General features: G+C 33.9%; 2 protein-coding genes across 2 annotated transcripts; one reads left to right on the top strand and one right to left on the bottom strand.

Moving 5' to 3' along the window:
- Positions 1-6,386: 6,386 nt before the first annotated feature.
- LOC134697586 (carboxypeptidase B-like) lies at positions 6,387-7,118 on the top strand. Its single transcript, XM_063559871.1, has one exon. It carries the CDS (start codon positions 6,387-6,389, stop codon positions 7,116-7,118), a length of 732 nt encoding a protein of 243 aa, XP_063415941.1.
- A 3,459-nt stretch (positions 7,119-10,577) lies between these two features.
- Positions 10,578-13,983, bottom strand: LOC134696604 (uncharacterized). Its single transcript, XM_063558469.1, has 2 exons — positions 13,668-13,983; positions 10,578-11,331 (listed from the first exon to the last, which is right to left on the bottom strand). Exons 1-2 carry the CDS (start codon positions 13,969-13,971, stop codon positions 11,075-11,077), a joined length of 561 nt encoding a protein of 186 aa, XP_063414539.1. The 5' UTR covers positions 13,972-13,983; the 3' UTR covers positions 10,578-11,074.
- Positions 13,984-14,691: the final 708 nt, after the last annotated feature.

The raw sequence follows: 14,691 nt of genomic DNA, 5'->3' as shown, positions 1-14,691 counted from the left end.
ATAAGCAATCATACGGAATTACAAGTACACTCGACCCCTACTCGCCCGCCTGAAACAATATTTTAAAGATATTAGAATATTCCTGGACTTAAACCTATATTATTTTCTTTTATATTATTCAAATTAGTAGACCCCTCTTCTAGAAAAGGTGTTTCCAATATGATGTATTTTCCCCACTTTCAAATTAAAAATTTTAAGTTTTTCTATTTTCCATTTGACAACAGTATAACGACCACTTGAAAATTGTTGAATTTGACTGAGGGAGGATTGTTCCTAGCCTGATGAAAACAACTACAGGTCATAGACTCAGACATCGACATAGTACAGCCTTTTATATAGGGCTTTAACCCTGACCAAACAGCAAACTAAAAGGGACCCCAAAGTTACTAGTGAATAAAATTCAAACAGGTTAATCAACGTTTGAATCCATGTAAACATAAGGATAAATACCTATCAATCACATCAACAAAGGATATCTTTTGAACAACAAGCTAATGAATCAGGAAAGGTTCATTGAAATGCAGCGGTGTTGGACAGTTAATTTATGTTGGGTTCGTATACATGTAATTCCAGTTGAAGGCAATATGTCTCCTTCAGAAGTTCTGCATGATTTACTCTAACAATAAAAATCAGCATGATTGTGAATGGGGAATGTAGGTATGGGGGAAGAAAACCAATGTTCTGTTCTGTACAGGAATTTTCCTCTATTCTATATATTTTCGGAGCACTCGGGTCTCCCACTTTGGATATATGGGTTTAATGTTTAATAAAATATTCATATAGATATTTACAGTGTGGTGAGGGGCTTATAGGTTTAAAACATTATATACAGGCATGACAGGTAAGACTGTGATTTTAAAAACAAGTGTTAATATCTTTTTTTAATATTTACAAATGAACGGTGCAGGAAATGGATATGATTACATGTCCGGATGCTGGAAACAGGAATATTAAAAAATTACAAATCTGTTGAAAAAAAATGTGGGCGGGTCCGTCAAATTAGGAATTAAATTGGTAAGGCCTGATAGATACTTGTGAAATTTTTTTTGATAATTAGGACTTTTTAAAAAAGATTTTAACAATGAAGACTAAGAACTGGTCGCAACTAACTATTTGGCAAAGACATTTCATTTTAGGAAAACTATTTAATAATCGGGAATTACAAATTGTTACAATGTATGTACATAGGTGAGGTTTTTGAATTTGAGTCAAATGTTCGGACTCCTTGGTGTTTTTCCATACAATACAATGTAAAATATGTTGCCCCATAACACCCAATTATTTTTTTATTATAAGACTAAATAGCTTATGAGCTAATTTACCAAAATTTTAGAAGATTCTTGAATTTCTTTTTGTTTTGAGACCCAAATAATACCAATGCAAATATAAGGTAAAAGTGCGAGTCAGCCTTTTCCTGCCACATTTTAAACCTCAAATATCTCGAATTGAGATCCATGACCTATCAATATTTCTAGCTTATGCCCTAAAAGCTTATAGTATCAATCTTAAGTTCTTAATTTCTACCTTTTCACGGGGAAAAGATATAGGGAATCAATGAAGCATGACTGGAGGGGGACCCCTTTTTGAAAAGTTATGGATCTGCAACTGATTTGTGAAAAAAATATGTGATTATAAAACTAGAACTATACCCACTGGAAGCATTTAACAATTGTAAGAGATAAAAATCACTGTCACAAACACTTTGCACTAATTCTTTTGTTTTTTTCTAATTTATTAATAATCTCCGTTTTAGATTATGAATTGAGGGTGGTAAAGGGGGGTCTGAACACGGAAACACGTGAAATAAAAATCATCAAAATGTTGCACGGACAATAAAAATCAGGAAAAACGAAGCACGAAAAAATAAAAGGTGCTGGTCAGATTCATTTATACATGCCATGAATCATACACCACTCCTACACTATAATAATCATGACATCTGACAAGGCTATTTTAATTTTTTTCTAGGACGCCTTCCTGTGTCAATGTGGAAAAAAAAGTCAAAATAAAAAAAATACCCACACGTACGGTATAATTGTCTGGACTACTCCAACACTAGCTATCATATATAAACCAGAATACTGCAGCACAGAATTTTGGTTGAAATGGTAGGAAAGCATTGAAGCACTATGGAATTTGAAATACTTTTCTGTCTTTCTTTTATATATATCATGTATGAGAAGGGATAGGACCTTTATCGGGACTCCAGGATCGGGTGTTAAGATCAGGATTTCGGGATTGACCCTCTCCGGATCCGGGAATTCTTGTTTTCGAATTTTGGGACGTCAGGATTTACTTTATTTAAATTAGGGAGCTCGGTATTTAGTGATCAGGACCCCTTCTGTCCCCCCTCATGTATATATTTTCATTCTGCATTTTTCTAACAAAAGATATCTAGACTCCCCCTTTTTGCTGTCAAATTGTATGACAAGTCCGTTGAGAGTATATTTGTTCACAAAAATCCCAGCAAAAACTCCCTTGGTAATATAGAATAAAATGGTTTGTGGATACAGACTCCTACACTGTGATACTTGCAAGCAGACGACACTCACATATTTTTGTCTTGGGTTTAAACACTGATTTTAAAACGTTTAAAGCTGATACCTGTTGTGCATATGTTGTGTATGTATACCTGTATGTGCAGAGACTAGTCTCTGATATATATACATATATCATATGTCTGTGTTGTTACTTTGAAACTGAACACTCTGGTGTAAAACAGACGGCCAAAAGTAAATACGAAAAAAGCAAATCCATTGATCCGGAGCAAAAAAATCCGACAAAATGATCCGATTTCGTGTATACGCACCGTCTCGCCAGAAGAAATAACTTTCGGCATTGAATTTTGGAACAAAAACAATCATTCTATGAAATGAAAAACCTCTGGCTAGCAACTGCGCGCATGTTTAAAGTAAGGAAACAGGTACATAATTTAAATATTTTTGAAAAAAACCGGAAATCCGTCTCTGATTTTGATACTACATGTATAAACCGTCTCCGGACTATATTTAAACGTAAACAAACAGCATTTCGTTGATATATGAATGTCATTGATCGTTTTTCATGCTCATTTGTTTGACTGATTCATTTTTATTTTTTGCTCATACACAAGGCAAATAATAGGTGTTTCCGAATCTAGTCCTTTGTAAAGTAAAAACATGATGATGTTGAACGATCATCATTTGTTGCTTATTGATTAGTTTTATGAAAAAGAGACGCAGAACATGCATATCCGCCCATGAGACTCATCATATAACGGAAACGGAGTAACAATTTGTTGGGGTAAGTCGTTTATAGCAAAACTGTTAATGATATTAAACATCAAACTTTGGTTTGTTATTTAAGACAGATCTCTTTTTCATTTCATTCAGGTTTATGATAAATAAACTCATCATAGATACCAGGACTAAATTCTGTGTATACGCTAGACGCGCGTTTCGTCTACAAAAGACTCATCAGTGACGCCCGAATCCCAAAAAGGTAAAAAAAAGTACGAAGTTGAAAAGCATTGAGGACCAAAATTCCTAAAAGTTTTGCCAAATACGGCTCAGGTAATCAATGCCTAAGGTAGAACAGCCTGAAAAAAATCACAATTTTGTAAACAGTTAATTTATAAAAGTCAGCTGCATTATTTGTTTATCTCAATTCACGCTGGCATTGGAAATTTGTTGTTGCTTCTTCTTATAGTTTTATCGGTTTTAATTTAAAAACCGTATTTGTTTTATCTCAATGGAAACATGACTTTCTTAACTGCGTATATAATTGTTGCTTTATCAAGCTTTATTAAGTTTATTTAAGAAAAGACGGAAGTATTGTTTCTGTCTATGAATACATAACATACAATTTGTTGTGCTCACTGAATAACCTGCATAGCAGGTTATTTTATAGTGTGCCCTATACTTTTTTTATGTCATTTCGAATAACCAGAAAAAAAATAACAGTCATTTCTTATAATTTAATTCTAGATTCCATTCTAAACCGGAGTAGACCATGACAAAATGTTTATGACGTCATGGTCACATGACAAGATTATGCTTATCAGCTGATAAACAAAACAACGTCAGCTAACCAGAAGACGCGTTAAATTCAAAATTAAATTATTCAAATTTGAAACCTTGTATCTGGGCGTCACTGGTAAGTCTTGTGTTGACACTGCTGGGGTATTAACATTTTAAACTTGTTGCCTTTTGTTAGCTGTTATTCGTGTGTTTCTTTGTCAATTATGTTCTCCTATTTATTTATATTGATGTCCTGTAATGTTGTGTTGTCATTTTAATGTTATGTTTCACAAGGCCATAAAAGAGGATGGTTTGGCATGCAACAAAACCAGGTTCAACCCACCCTGTTTTCCTTTAAAAATTTCCTTTACCAAATCAAGACTATGGCCATTGTTATATTATAGTTCGTTTCTGTGTGTGTTACATTTTAACGTTGTGTTTCCATTGTATCGTGTGAATTCACATCACTATAGACGTGTCACGGTTCTCACGGTGTCACGGAAATTCATGTATTTGGCTTTGATGTTATATTTGTTATTCTCATATGATTTTGTCTAATGCTTAGTTCGTTTCTGTGTGTGTTACATTTTAATGTTGTGTCGTTTTTCTCCTCTTATATTTAATGCGTGTCCCTCAGTTGAAGTTTGTCACCCCGATTTTGTTTTTTGTCCATGGATTTATGAGTTTTGAACAGCGGTATATTACTGTTGCCTTTATTTATAATACGCTTTGTATACAGAAATTAACAGCAAAATGAATTTTCATCTATTTGAAATATTCTTTCATCACTTCCCTGCATATTCTTAACTATTATTGCATTATTTACGGAAGGGTTTATTTTTTTATTTTATTTCCGTTAAGTAAACAGTGAGCCTACGTTGAACACGGATTGATCACATTGACTTATAACATGCACTTGAACGAAAGCACATTATACGTTTCGAGTAAACCAATAATCATCAATAAACTACATATTCTTGTTTCATTTTGTTTTAGTTTTACAATTTTCATATTAAATTTTAATATTATCCGAGCCTTTTTTTCAATAGCTAATTCACATACTTTTAACTAGAAAAATATAAAAGTAATATTGATTTAAGATTTCATAGAATTCAAATTACACTAGTTCAAATGCATGTATGTATGTAAATTAGTAACAATTTAACGAGGTACAATTGAGAAAGGAAAGGGGGAATACTTTAAAGCAAAGATAACCTAGAATGCTAAAAGAATTGAAGTAAAATAAACGACAAACTATACATGCTATAGTCTCTCCAAACAATGTTTGATAAACTACAGTATTACGTTTATGTTCGCAATAGTACAATGTAAGTCGTGTGTGACATTGAACATCTGTAAATGTATTGAACTAAACAAACCTGAATAATGCAGGTATCGATTTTCTAAATTTCCAAAACCTTTTCATAACTGCAGAGGACATCCAATTTTTTTTGGTTAACTTTACAATTTTTGGTCATGTTTCGTTTTTTTCTTCTTTGTGTCTTTCGGATTTTATTTTTAGACCAAGGGGGTTTGAGTTGTAGACCATAACGATCATTCAACATGTTCAAATGAAACATTATATTTTCGAAATTACCAAAGTTGCCTGTTTAAAGAACATGTTTAATATTTGGATCATCAATGCTCTTCAACATGACGTTTTTGGCTTCATAACTATTTTGATATGTGCGTCACTGATGAGTCTTGTGAAGACGAATTGTGCGTCTTGAGTACTAAATTATAATCCTAGTACCTTTGATAGCTATTCGAGTCAAATTCAGTAAACGGAATGAAAGGTGAATATAACTCACTAAGAGCTGCTACTACAGTCAATTCATTTATCAAAGAACAATTATTTAAATTGTCAAAGTGGCCTACAGAATATTTTTTAATATGATGTATTTCATTTCAGAAAAGTTCTCCGAAATTTGGTAACATGATAAAGATAATACGAATCGTTTTCTTATTCTTCCTTGCTACCAATGTTACGACAAAATGTGTAGATTATACAAGTTTTGAAGCATTAAGAATCGCTGCAAACGCAAAAACCCTGAGCTTAAAAGTATAATGGCAAAATATCGACCTATTACTCTGAGAGAATCACCCGAGGACATTACAGAATTGGCTTTTCCTCCTGAAGAACTAATCGTAACTAAGATAAAACTCAAGAAAGCAAAAATAGATTACTAGTATACAATGTTAACAAGAAACCTTCAAAAGTCAATCGATACTGAGAAGGCTGCGATATCCGCCAATGTATTTCAATTTAACAAATATAATACCTAAGATAAAATTAAGGAGTATATAAATAACCAAGATGGATGTTGATCAATTGCCTGTTCACAGTAAATAACAATAGGCAAGACAGACGAAAAAATACCAATATATATGGATCAAATATGGAACAATGTTATGCAACTGAGTAACCGACCAACCATACTCGTAGATGGTGGAATCCATGCTCGGGAATGGATATCGCTAGCAGCCGTACTGAATTTTATTAACTTCCTACAAACAAACACAGCTGCTGTGAACTTAATAGATGAATTGCAGTGGTTTGTTATTCCTGTTCTAGATCCTGATGGTTATGTCTATACATATACTACTGACAGTCTTATGAGGAAAAATAGAAAACAATCTCAAGTCAACTCAAACTGCTTTGGTACGGATTTGAACTGCAATTATGGTTACCAGTGGGATCCTCTAGAATCTGCATCTAATGATCCATACAGTCTCGTTTATCACGGTCCTACACCATTTAGTGAAAAAGAGAGTATAGGTCTGAGAGACGCTATGCTTCAACAAGGTCAAACTTACACCTCCTACATAATCTTCCAATCATATGGCCTATTTTATTTATACCCTTGGCTCCACACAGATCAGCAAACAACGGATTGGATATACTTAGATGCTTGTGCAAAAGCAGCAACTGCAGTTATAAACGGAAAAGATATGTTTGGCTTTATAAATATTTCGACATTAGCGTCATTGATAAGTCTTTTGTTGACGAAATGCTCGTCTGGCGTACTAAATTATAATCCTGGTACCTTTGATAGGTGTTATGGAATAAAAAAGACAAACAACCTTTTACCGATATATACAGGAATCTTGCACTCTTAGATATTTTCATTGTTCTGTTACATTCAACTGGGACAATACAACTCGATATACAAGTCATGTATAGAATAGATTATTTTGACTTTTGTTTTGCATAGTGTCTGAATATAGTTCATAGAATTAAAGGTAAAAATTACAAAAAAGAGCAAACTCAAATAAAAAAGAAGTTAGCAATCGAGCATAACGGGGTGTTTTCATGTATATATAAAGACAAATGGCGTCGTTATCAAAGAATACATATACTACAAACCCACATCTATATCTTTTTGCTTGCTTTTTTATCATAATCGGTATTCTTCATTCGGCGTATTCCAAATGACAAGTTAAATTTCAATTTTTGTATCATTATGTGATGAATAATGATTGAGTAAAAAGATTGTGAATACTGCAGATTGAATTCAAGTTTTCAACATCGATTTCGTAACAGTCAGATCTTGACTCTTTCGATAAACGATTTTTTAAATGCAACTGCTTCTCAAAAGTAGCATCTATCTTCCCTTGTGTAATAAAGGAACAGGCAATGATATGAATGAAGTTGAACACATGTAGCTTTCTTGTAATCCAATTCTTTCGTATGTCTCTTATTTTCTTCGGTTTTAAGGATATTTGCTCCTCTTGTTTTGGAACATTAGCCAGATATTCGGAATCCTCTGGTTTTATTCATATAGTGCATTTAAACATTAACCCACTAAACCCTTTTTTCCATTATTTGATTACATTTAGTTCAAAATGTCATCTTTCTGCTACGTTCAAGACCTGTTGGTGGCCTTCTGCTGTTGTCTTTTCTATGGTCAGGTTGTTGTCTCTTTGACACATTCCCCATTTCCATTTTCAATTTTATTTTAAAATCGTATATGATTGGAATATTATACACTGTTATAGAATACATTGATATAATTGGTCAATAACACTTTTGGTAGTTGTGCTTTATTGTTCGATTAACGACATGTACCGAAACTCTTTTTGTCACCAGAGTAAACAAGATGGCGGCGATAATAACACAATCTGATTCGAAGTTAAGTTACAAATATTTTTACTTCGCGTTTATCGCTAACTTAAAAAAAAATAACCCCAAAACATTTGAAAGATGATAACAGTTTTCGTAGTTATCGTTTATTAGATTGCAGTTTTGAAGGAGTATATATATTTGCGTTTACCACCAAATATATTTATGCACCGGACCAATTCAATGACACAAACATATAATTTACCTGTGATAGAGATTACGACTGCCGAAAAAATAATTCCTTTATCTAAAAATTTTAAAGAATTAGAAGAATTTTACGCCTTTTTGAAAACTTATTGGTTTATAAACTGGAACAAGTCACTAACAAGCATATCGCAGAAGTCCTATGCACCTTTATCGGTTGTGAGTGAATTTGTCGAGTTTAAACACCAATAAATTCTTATAAAAAGGTGTTTAATCCTTTTAAACATTCTAGTTTTCAATGGCTTATATCTCAAAAACTAGCACACGAACCTTCATTTTTTCTGCTTTTCATGTTTTCATGGTTTTTTTTATAAACAATAGGAAACCAATAATTAAAAAAAAACAGTGTAGCAATTATCCTTTATATTGTTTTAGTTATTTTATACAAAAAAGTAAAATCACAAAAATATTAAACTCCGAGGAAAATTCAATCGTAAAGTTCAAAATCAAATGGCAAAATCAAATGACAAAACAAATTAATGGAATGGATAGCAACTGTCATATTCCTGACTTGTAATAGGCAAATGTACAAAATAGGGGATCGCACCTGGTTTTATAGCGCTAAACCTTTCACTTGTATGACAGTCGTATTAAGTTCCGTTATATTTACAACGATGCGTGAATAAAACAGACAAAAAAAAATAAAAGTGAAAATATGGGTACAGCAGTAATCACTGTGTTACCATCTAAAAACAAACAATCATTTACAAAAAATCACAAAAGCATCTATAAAAATTTTAAAAAACACATACATTGTTTCCGAAGTCTGACGTCAGAAAATGTAAACGTCACAAAGAAAGAAATTTTGTCGTTCAATGTTTATTCAAATCAATTATAATTTCACAATTGGAATGGTGGTAAACAGAGTTAAAAAATCAAATATTTATTCTGTTGTCCTTGAGGGTATGACGACATCTTAAGTTATATTGACAGACGGATGTCTAGTGATGACTTGAGACCTACATGACATGTTAGCACATATAAGGGACGACGAATGCCAAGTGACGCCTCTAACACATTCTATGTGATCCTGGATACTACTGTGCCTCATGATTACCTTCAGACCTCTAACTTAAGTTTGAGGATCCTCTATAAGATAGTTTCTTTGTGTGTTGCCCTTTAACCCTGGAACAGCTGGTGGAAAATCATACTCATCATAAACATGTACATGTATATACCACATGGGACCAATGCTAGTCTCTCGGCTAGTCTTTAGATGAAGAACCACAATTACTGACCATATAAAAACCAGAACCAAACAAATGACTAAACCTGACGCAAGTACTTCAACAAATTGACAAGGCTGTTGATAAGAAAGGCTTGATAAAGTTTCACTTTTATTATAATATAAGTTTGCCCTTTGGGAGTCAGTATCTCAGCTAGGAAAATTTTGCTCCAGGCCCTGTCGACGACACTTGGTATAGTGGGTAGCCAAGCCCCGTGGACATGGACACTCCGCCAATCAACTGGAACGCAGAGGGTTCCAAAAAGGGGATGAAGCGATGCTTCATCTCGTAGCAGGGTGCTACGAAAAGGGGTTGAATTGACGGTGGAGAGATGAAAAGTAGTTAATTACTTGGGGATTAGAAGAGAAATTAACCAGTGGTGAATTTCGTAATGGTCCAAAAATCAGATGTGAAACAGCTGAGTGACCCCCAAGGAATTGAATAGGAATGTGGTTGTAAGGGGATGGACTTAAATTGAACACCTTGGACACCTTCAATACTTCACTGATAATAAAGATAGAAATAATTAACTATGCATTTAATCATATGAATCAGTTTTAAAAATAAAACAATCAAATACATGATATATAAATACTCAGATATTTAATATCCACAGGTATGTATTGTACATGTGCAAATGTACACTATATGGTATAAAATAAGAATAAAAGCAAAATTATTTTACATGGGATATCCCTAATGGAAATATACAAGAATCATGATGATAACTTTTGTTGTGCTTTTTTAATTACATTTTTACTAGTTCTTATATAGCGACAATAACTATTAGACTTCCATCTACCTAATGTTTTAATTAAGTGATCCTCAATATTAGATTTTCCAGCTGTTGTCGCAGCTCCAATTCGAAATGAATGTCCGTTAAAGGACTGGGGATTATATCCACAGATACCCAAAAGATGCTTTAACTTGCTGATGAAAAATTCTCTTTCTAGAGCTTTACCAGATTCGTCAATAAATAAAGCATTATTATTTTGAAATTTAAACATGGTGTTATTTACAATCAAATAATCATGTAAAGCTTTAAATGGACAACAATCATGATTTAGCTTGTGAAGTTGAATATCAACACCCATCCTGAAAGGGTCAGTCTTAGATTGCTTTAAATGTAAAATAACATAGTCAGAATAAAATAAAACATCATATATACATAAATTGTTGTTACAATCAAATGATTTTGACCTGCGAATTGTAAACTCGCCACAGCGTAAGAAACCATAAAAAGCTACTGTAAAAGCAGTATATAACATCTGGTCAATAAAAGGTGAAAAAATTCCTTCTTTAAGCTTAACACATAAATGTTGAAGGATATCAAAAGTAATGGGTAAGCGATCTTTAATGATTGGTTTCTGTAATCTTTTAATAGAATTTAAAAACAAGGACAGTCTCTCTAAATTGTTACTGGAATTATTGAAAGGAGAACATATGTTGTCCTTTAAGCATCTATGTCTAATTCCACATATGTATAGTTTAATGGTAGAGTACTGTAGTTTGAGATGTTGAAATCAATGTGTAGCAAAATATATCAACAGATCTTCTGACACTGAATAAGGCTTGCTGTCAGTAACACTTATACCATTTAATAGCAAAAATTTAAAAAAATGATTATAACCAGTCTCATATGACACTTTTGTCCCTTCAGAAATAGAAAAATTCCATAAATTACTAACTGTTTCACTCAGTGCCACATTACTTCTGATGCACTTGGAACTATGCATGGACTCTGTTCTGCTTTTGGGGCCAGCTTGTGAAAACGGGTGATCTGTAAACGAGACAAAGCATCCGAAATTTGGTTTTTATAACCTGGAACATGTTTTGCACTAAAGTAAAAAATATATTTAACTGCACACCAAGTCAGCTGTCTCATCAATTTCATAATTTCTAAAGTTTTTGATCTCCCCTTTTTCACAATAGCTACAGTGGCCTCATTATCACACCAGAATAATATTCTTTTACAAGACCACTCTGGCCCCCAACGCAGTGCTGCTACAACAATAGGATATAATTCTAAAAAGGCTATTGAAAGGTTGTTTGTCAATGATGGTAATTCCAAAGGCCAGGTTGAATAAAAGAATTTCCCCCGAAAGAAGCCCCCAAATCCTAATGTTGACGCAGTGTCTGTAAATAATTCCATATCAAAGCTACTTGTAAATTCATTTTCATAAAACATAGTAATGCCATTCCAGTTTGACAAAAAACGTAACCAAAAATCTAAGTCTGTTCTACATTCTGTGCTTAAATGCACAAAGTCAGACAAATCTTTAACTGTAGTTGACAAGTTAATCAAATAAGAAACAAAAGACCTTCCAGGTAAAATAACCCTGGAAGCAAAATTTAAATGTCCCAATAACTGTAAGAGTTCTCTTTTTGCACAAGATGATTTGTGGAGTATTTTGCGGATAAAATTGCATATCCTTTGCACTTTATTATCAGGTAATCTAGTTTCCATCTTTTGTGAGTCTAGTATGATACCCAAATATTCTAAGCAAGTGGTAGGCCCAACTGTTTTATGACTAGCAATGGGAATGTTAAGCCGTTTAAATATTGTCATCATAATTGCCATTGTCCTCTCTCCATCTTCATCGGGATGGTCGATTGTTAGGAAATCATCTAATAAATGCAAGATATGCTCTACCTTATAGTTTTTCTCAGCAATATAACACACTGCTTGGGAGACAGTGTCAAATATTTTAGGACTGGAACGGCATCCAAAGGTGAGTCTAACATAAAAATAATACATAGATTTCCACTTAAAACAGAATAGCGGCCACTGTGTAGGTTTGTAAGGACAAATTTTAAATGCATCGGATATATCGTATTTGGAAAGACTTGCTTCCCTACCACATTTTGAAATGATGCGGATAGCATCATCTATTTTCACATAAGACATAGAACAATCACTTTTGTCTATCATGTCGTTAACACTCATACATTCATCATTGTGTGGTGATGACGAATCTAAAATTAATCTTTTCTTATCTGAATATTTCCCAGTTGCTACCCCTAAAGGGCTTACTCTAAAACGAGGAAAAGGACTATGTTGAAATGGCCCATACACAAAACCTTTTTCACATTCTTTCTTAATCAAATCTGACACAACTGTAGATTGCGACCTAGCTGAGTAATTATTTTTGCATACTTTTGTATTCCATGTATTGTATTTTACCATAGAATCGAAACCATTTCTTAATCCATTTATCAAATATGATCTGAAATTTATATCTGGATGATTCTGCAGCTCATGCTAAAGTTTTTCTATGTTGATAGGAGTTGATGCTTTCATCGAATAATCTTCCAAAGGTATATTTTGTATATGTAGTCATGATTTGTTATCCGGTTTAGACTGAGTAACATCTTTGCTGCTAGTGTTATTTTTGTAGGTTTGTGAATATTTTTGAGGTACATGATGGTTTTGTCTATTACCTGTACATGTATGTGCTGGGTGACATGTAGATCTACAGGTTGAGCAAGCGTGAAGAAGGTTGCATGTTGTTCTGAAACAACCCCTGACATTATTATAATTGTTACATACTTCTTTACCGTCGTAAAATACTCTACTACGACCTTGTTTATCAAGCTTGTTTTGCATTTTTGGTCTGACTGACCTGTTGTTACCTAAGTTGCTATCTACATGTATACCCTGATGATCAGAAATCTGCAATGAACAAAATTCTGTGGCATGATCAATTTGATGACATAAGTTGCATGCATTTACTCTAATACCCCCACTAACTAGTGAAAGAATGTCACGGTCTCTTTTACTCCAATCAACCTTGATGTGTTTCTCTCTTAGGAGTGTATCTGCCTTTGCGGAGAATAGCTTATGGTAGGTATAAAATTTATCACCATAAAATTTATGGATCTGAATCAAATCTGCTTCATAAGCATCCAGCTCTTCTCGTCTTTCGGGATATGACCCACACATAATACGTTTATATTTCCCAAAGGCCTGAATAAAATCCTGTATGTTCAGGTTCCTGTTAAGACGGGGGTCAGGCTTGCTTGATAAATTCACCTTTATTTCATCAGCAGTGATATTGTGTGATTGAGGGTTTTCGTAATTTGATATTAGTAAAGTAGTAAGATTAATATCCTTACCCTCAATAATATTCCTTTGAATATTCGGCGACACAATATCAACGTTGGTGAAAGAATCCGATCTCACTCCATATCTTGTTGAATCCATTTCGGCACTGGTATGGTGAGAAAATGGCAAGGCACTTGTCGACGGACTAAAGTTGAAGTTGTGTTGTGCGGTGGTTCTCTGGGTTGTACCAGGAACTGGTACTAGCGGGACATCGGAGGCGTTCCGTTGTTCGTACCAATTAGCCAGATCGTAGGTCTTGTTGAAGGAATCCGGTGATGGTCTAATGTGGGTTACGGATGGTTGCATGCTTGCCATACACTGGGTAAACGTGTTGACGTTGACCATAGTCGATGTAAACAAAGCGGCCATATTGTTTACATTGGAGTCCCGTACGTCGTTTCCGGTTACACTATCCATGCGCGTTGTTGATGGGGCGGAACTTCCTTCATCTGTGGGCGGGTCTTGAAGTACTTCTCTAGTTGGTTGCCTAATATGGTCATCCGCTGCGACGGGTGCACCTTCTCGTATTTCGTTATTGCATAGGCGCTCCTTGTTGTCTAGATACAGTTGTTTAAGTAATGCTTTAGACCAGCTTTTTGGAATGTTTATTCCTAACTTCCGCAATTCGTCCCGAAATCTTGCACCTGTCCAATTTTCTGGATTTTCCATATCCCATTGCGAGCTTTGTGTAGCATTTTCTTCGTTGTTATATGGATGTGGTCTGTTACGTGAACGACGGTTGCGTCTGGTCGAAGAAGCCATGTTATAAAATTTACTAAAGTTTTGATATCCGTAAAATACGACACTGTTGAATAACCTGATTAAAGTTCTTAAATTTCGGGAAATAGTAGTCCAATGTTGATATTAATTACTAAAAGTTTTAATAGCCGTTAAATCACCAAAACTGTTAAATAAAACTGATTCAAGTTCTCAAATTTCTGGAAATAGTAGTCCAATGTTGAATTACAAGAAGTGATAGGAAAAACGAATTTAAACTGCAATGACTATTGTGTACGAGATCACTAATTTACGATG

Source organism: Mytilus trossulus, chromosome 14, assembly GCF_036588685.1.
Source record: "Mytilus trossulus isolate FHL-02 chromosome 14, PNRI_Mtr1.1.1.hap1, whole genome shotgun sequence".
Classification (NCBI taxonomy): Eukaryota; Metazoa; Mollusca; class Bivalvia; order Mytilida; family Mytilidae; genus Mytilus; species Mytilus trossulus.
This window is presented reverse-complemented; position numbering and strand designations above follow the sequence as displayed.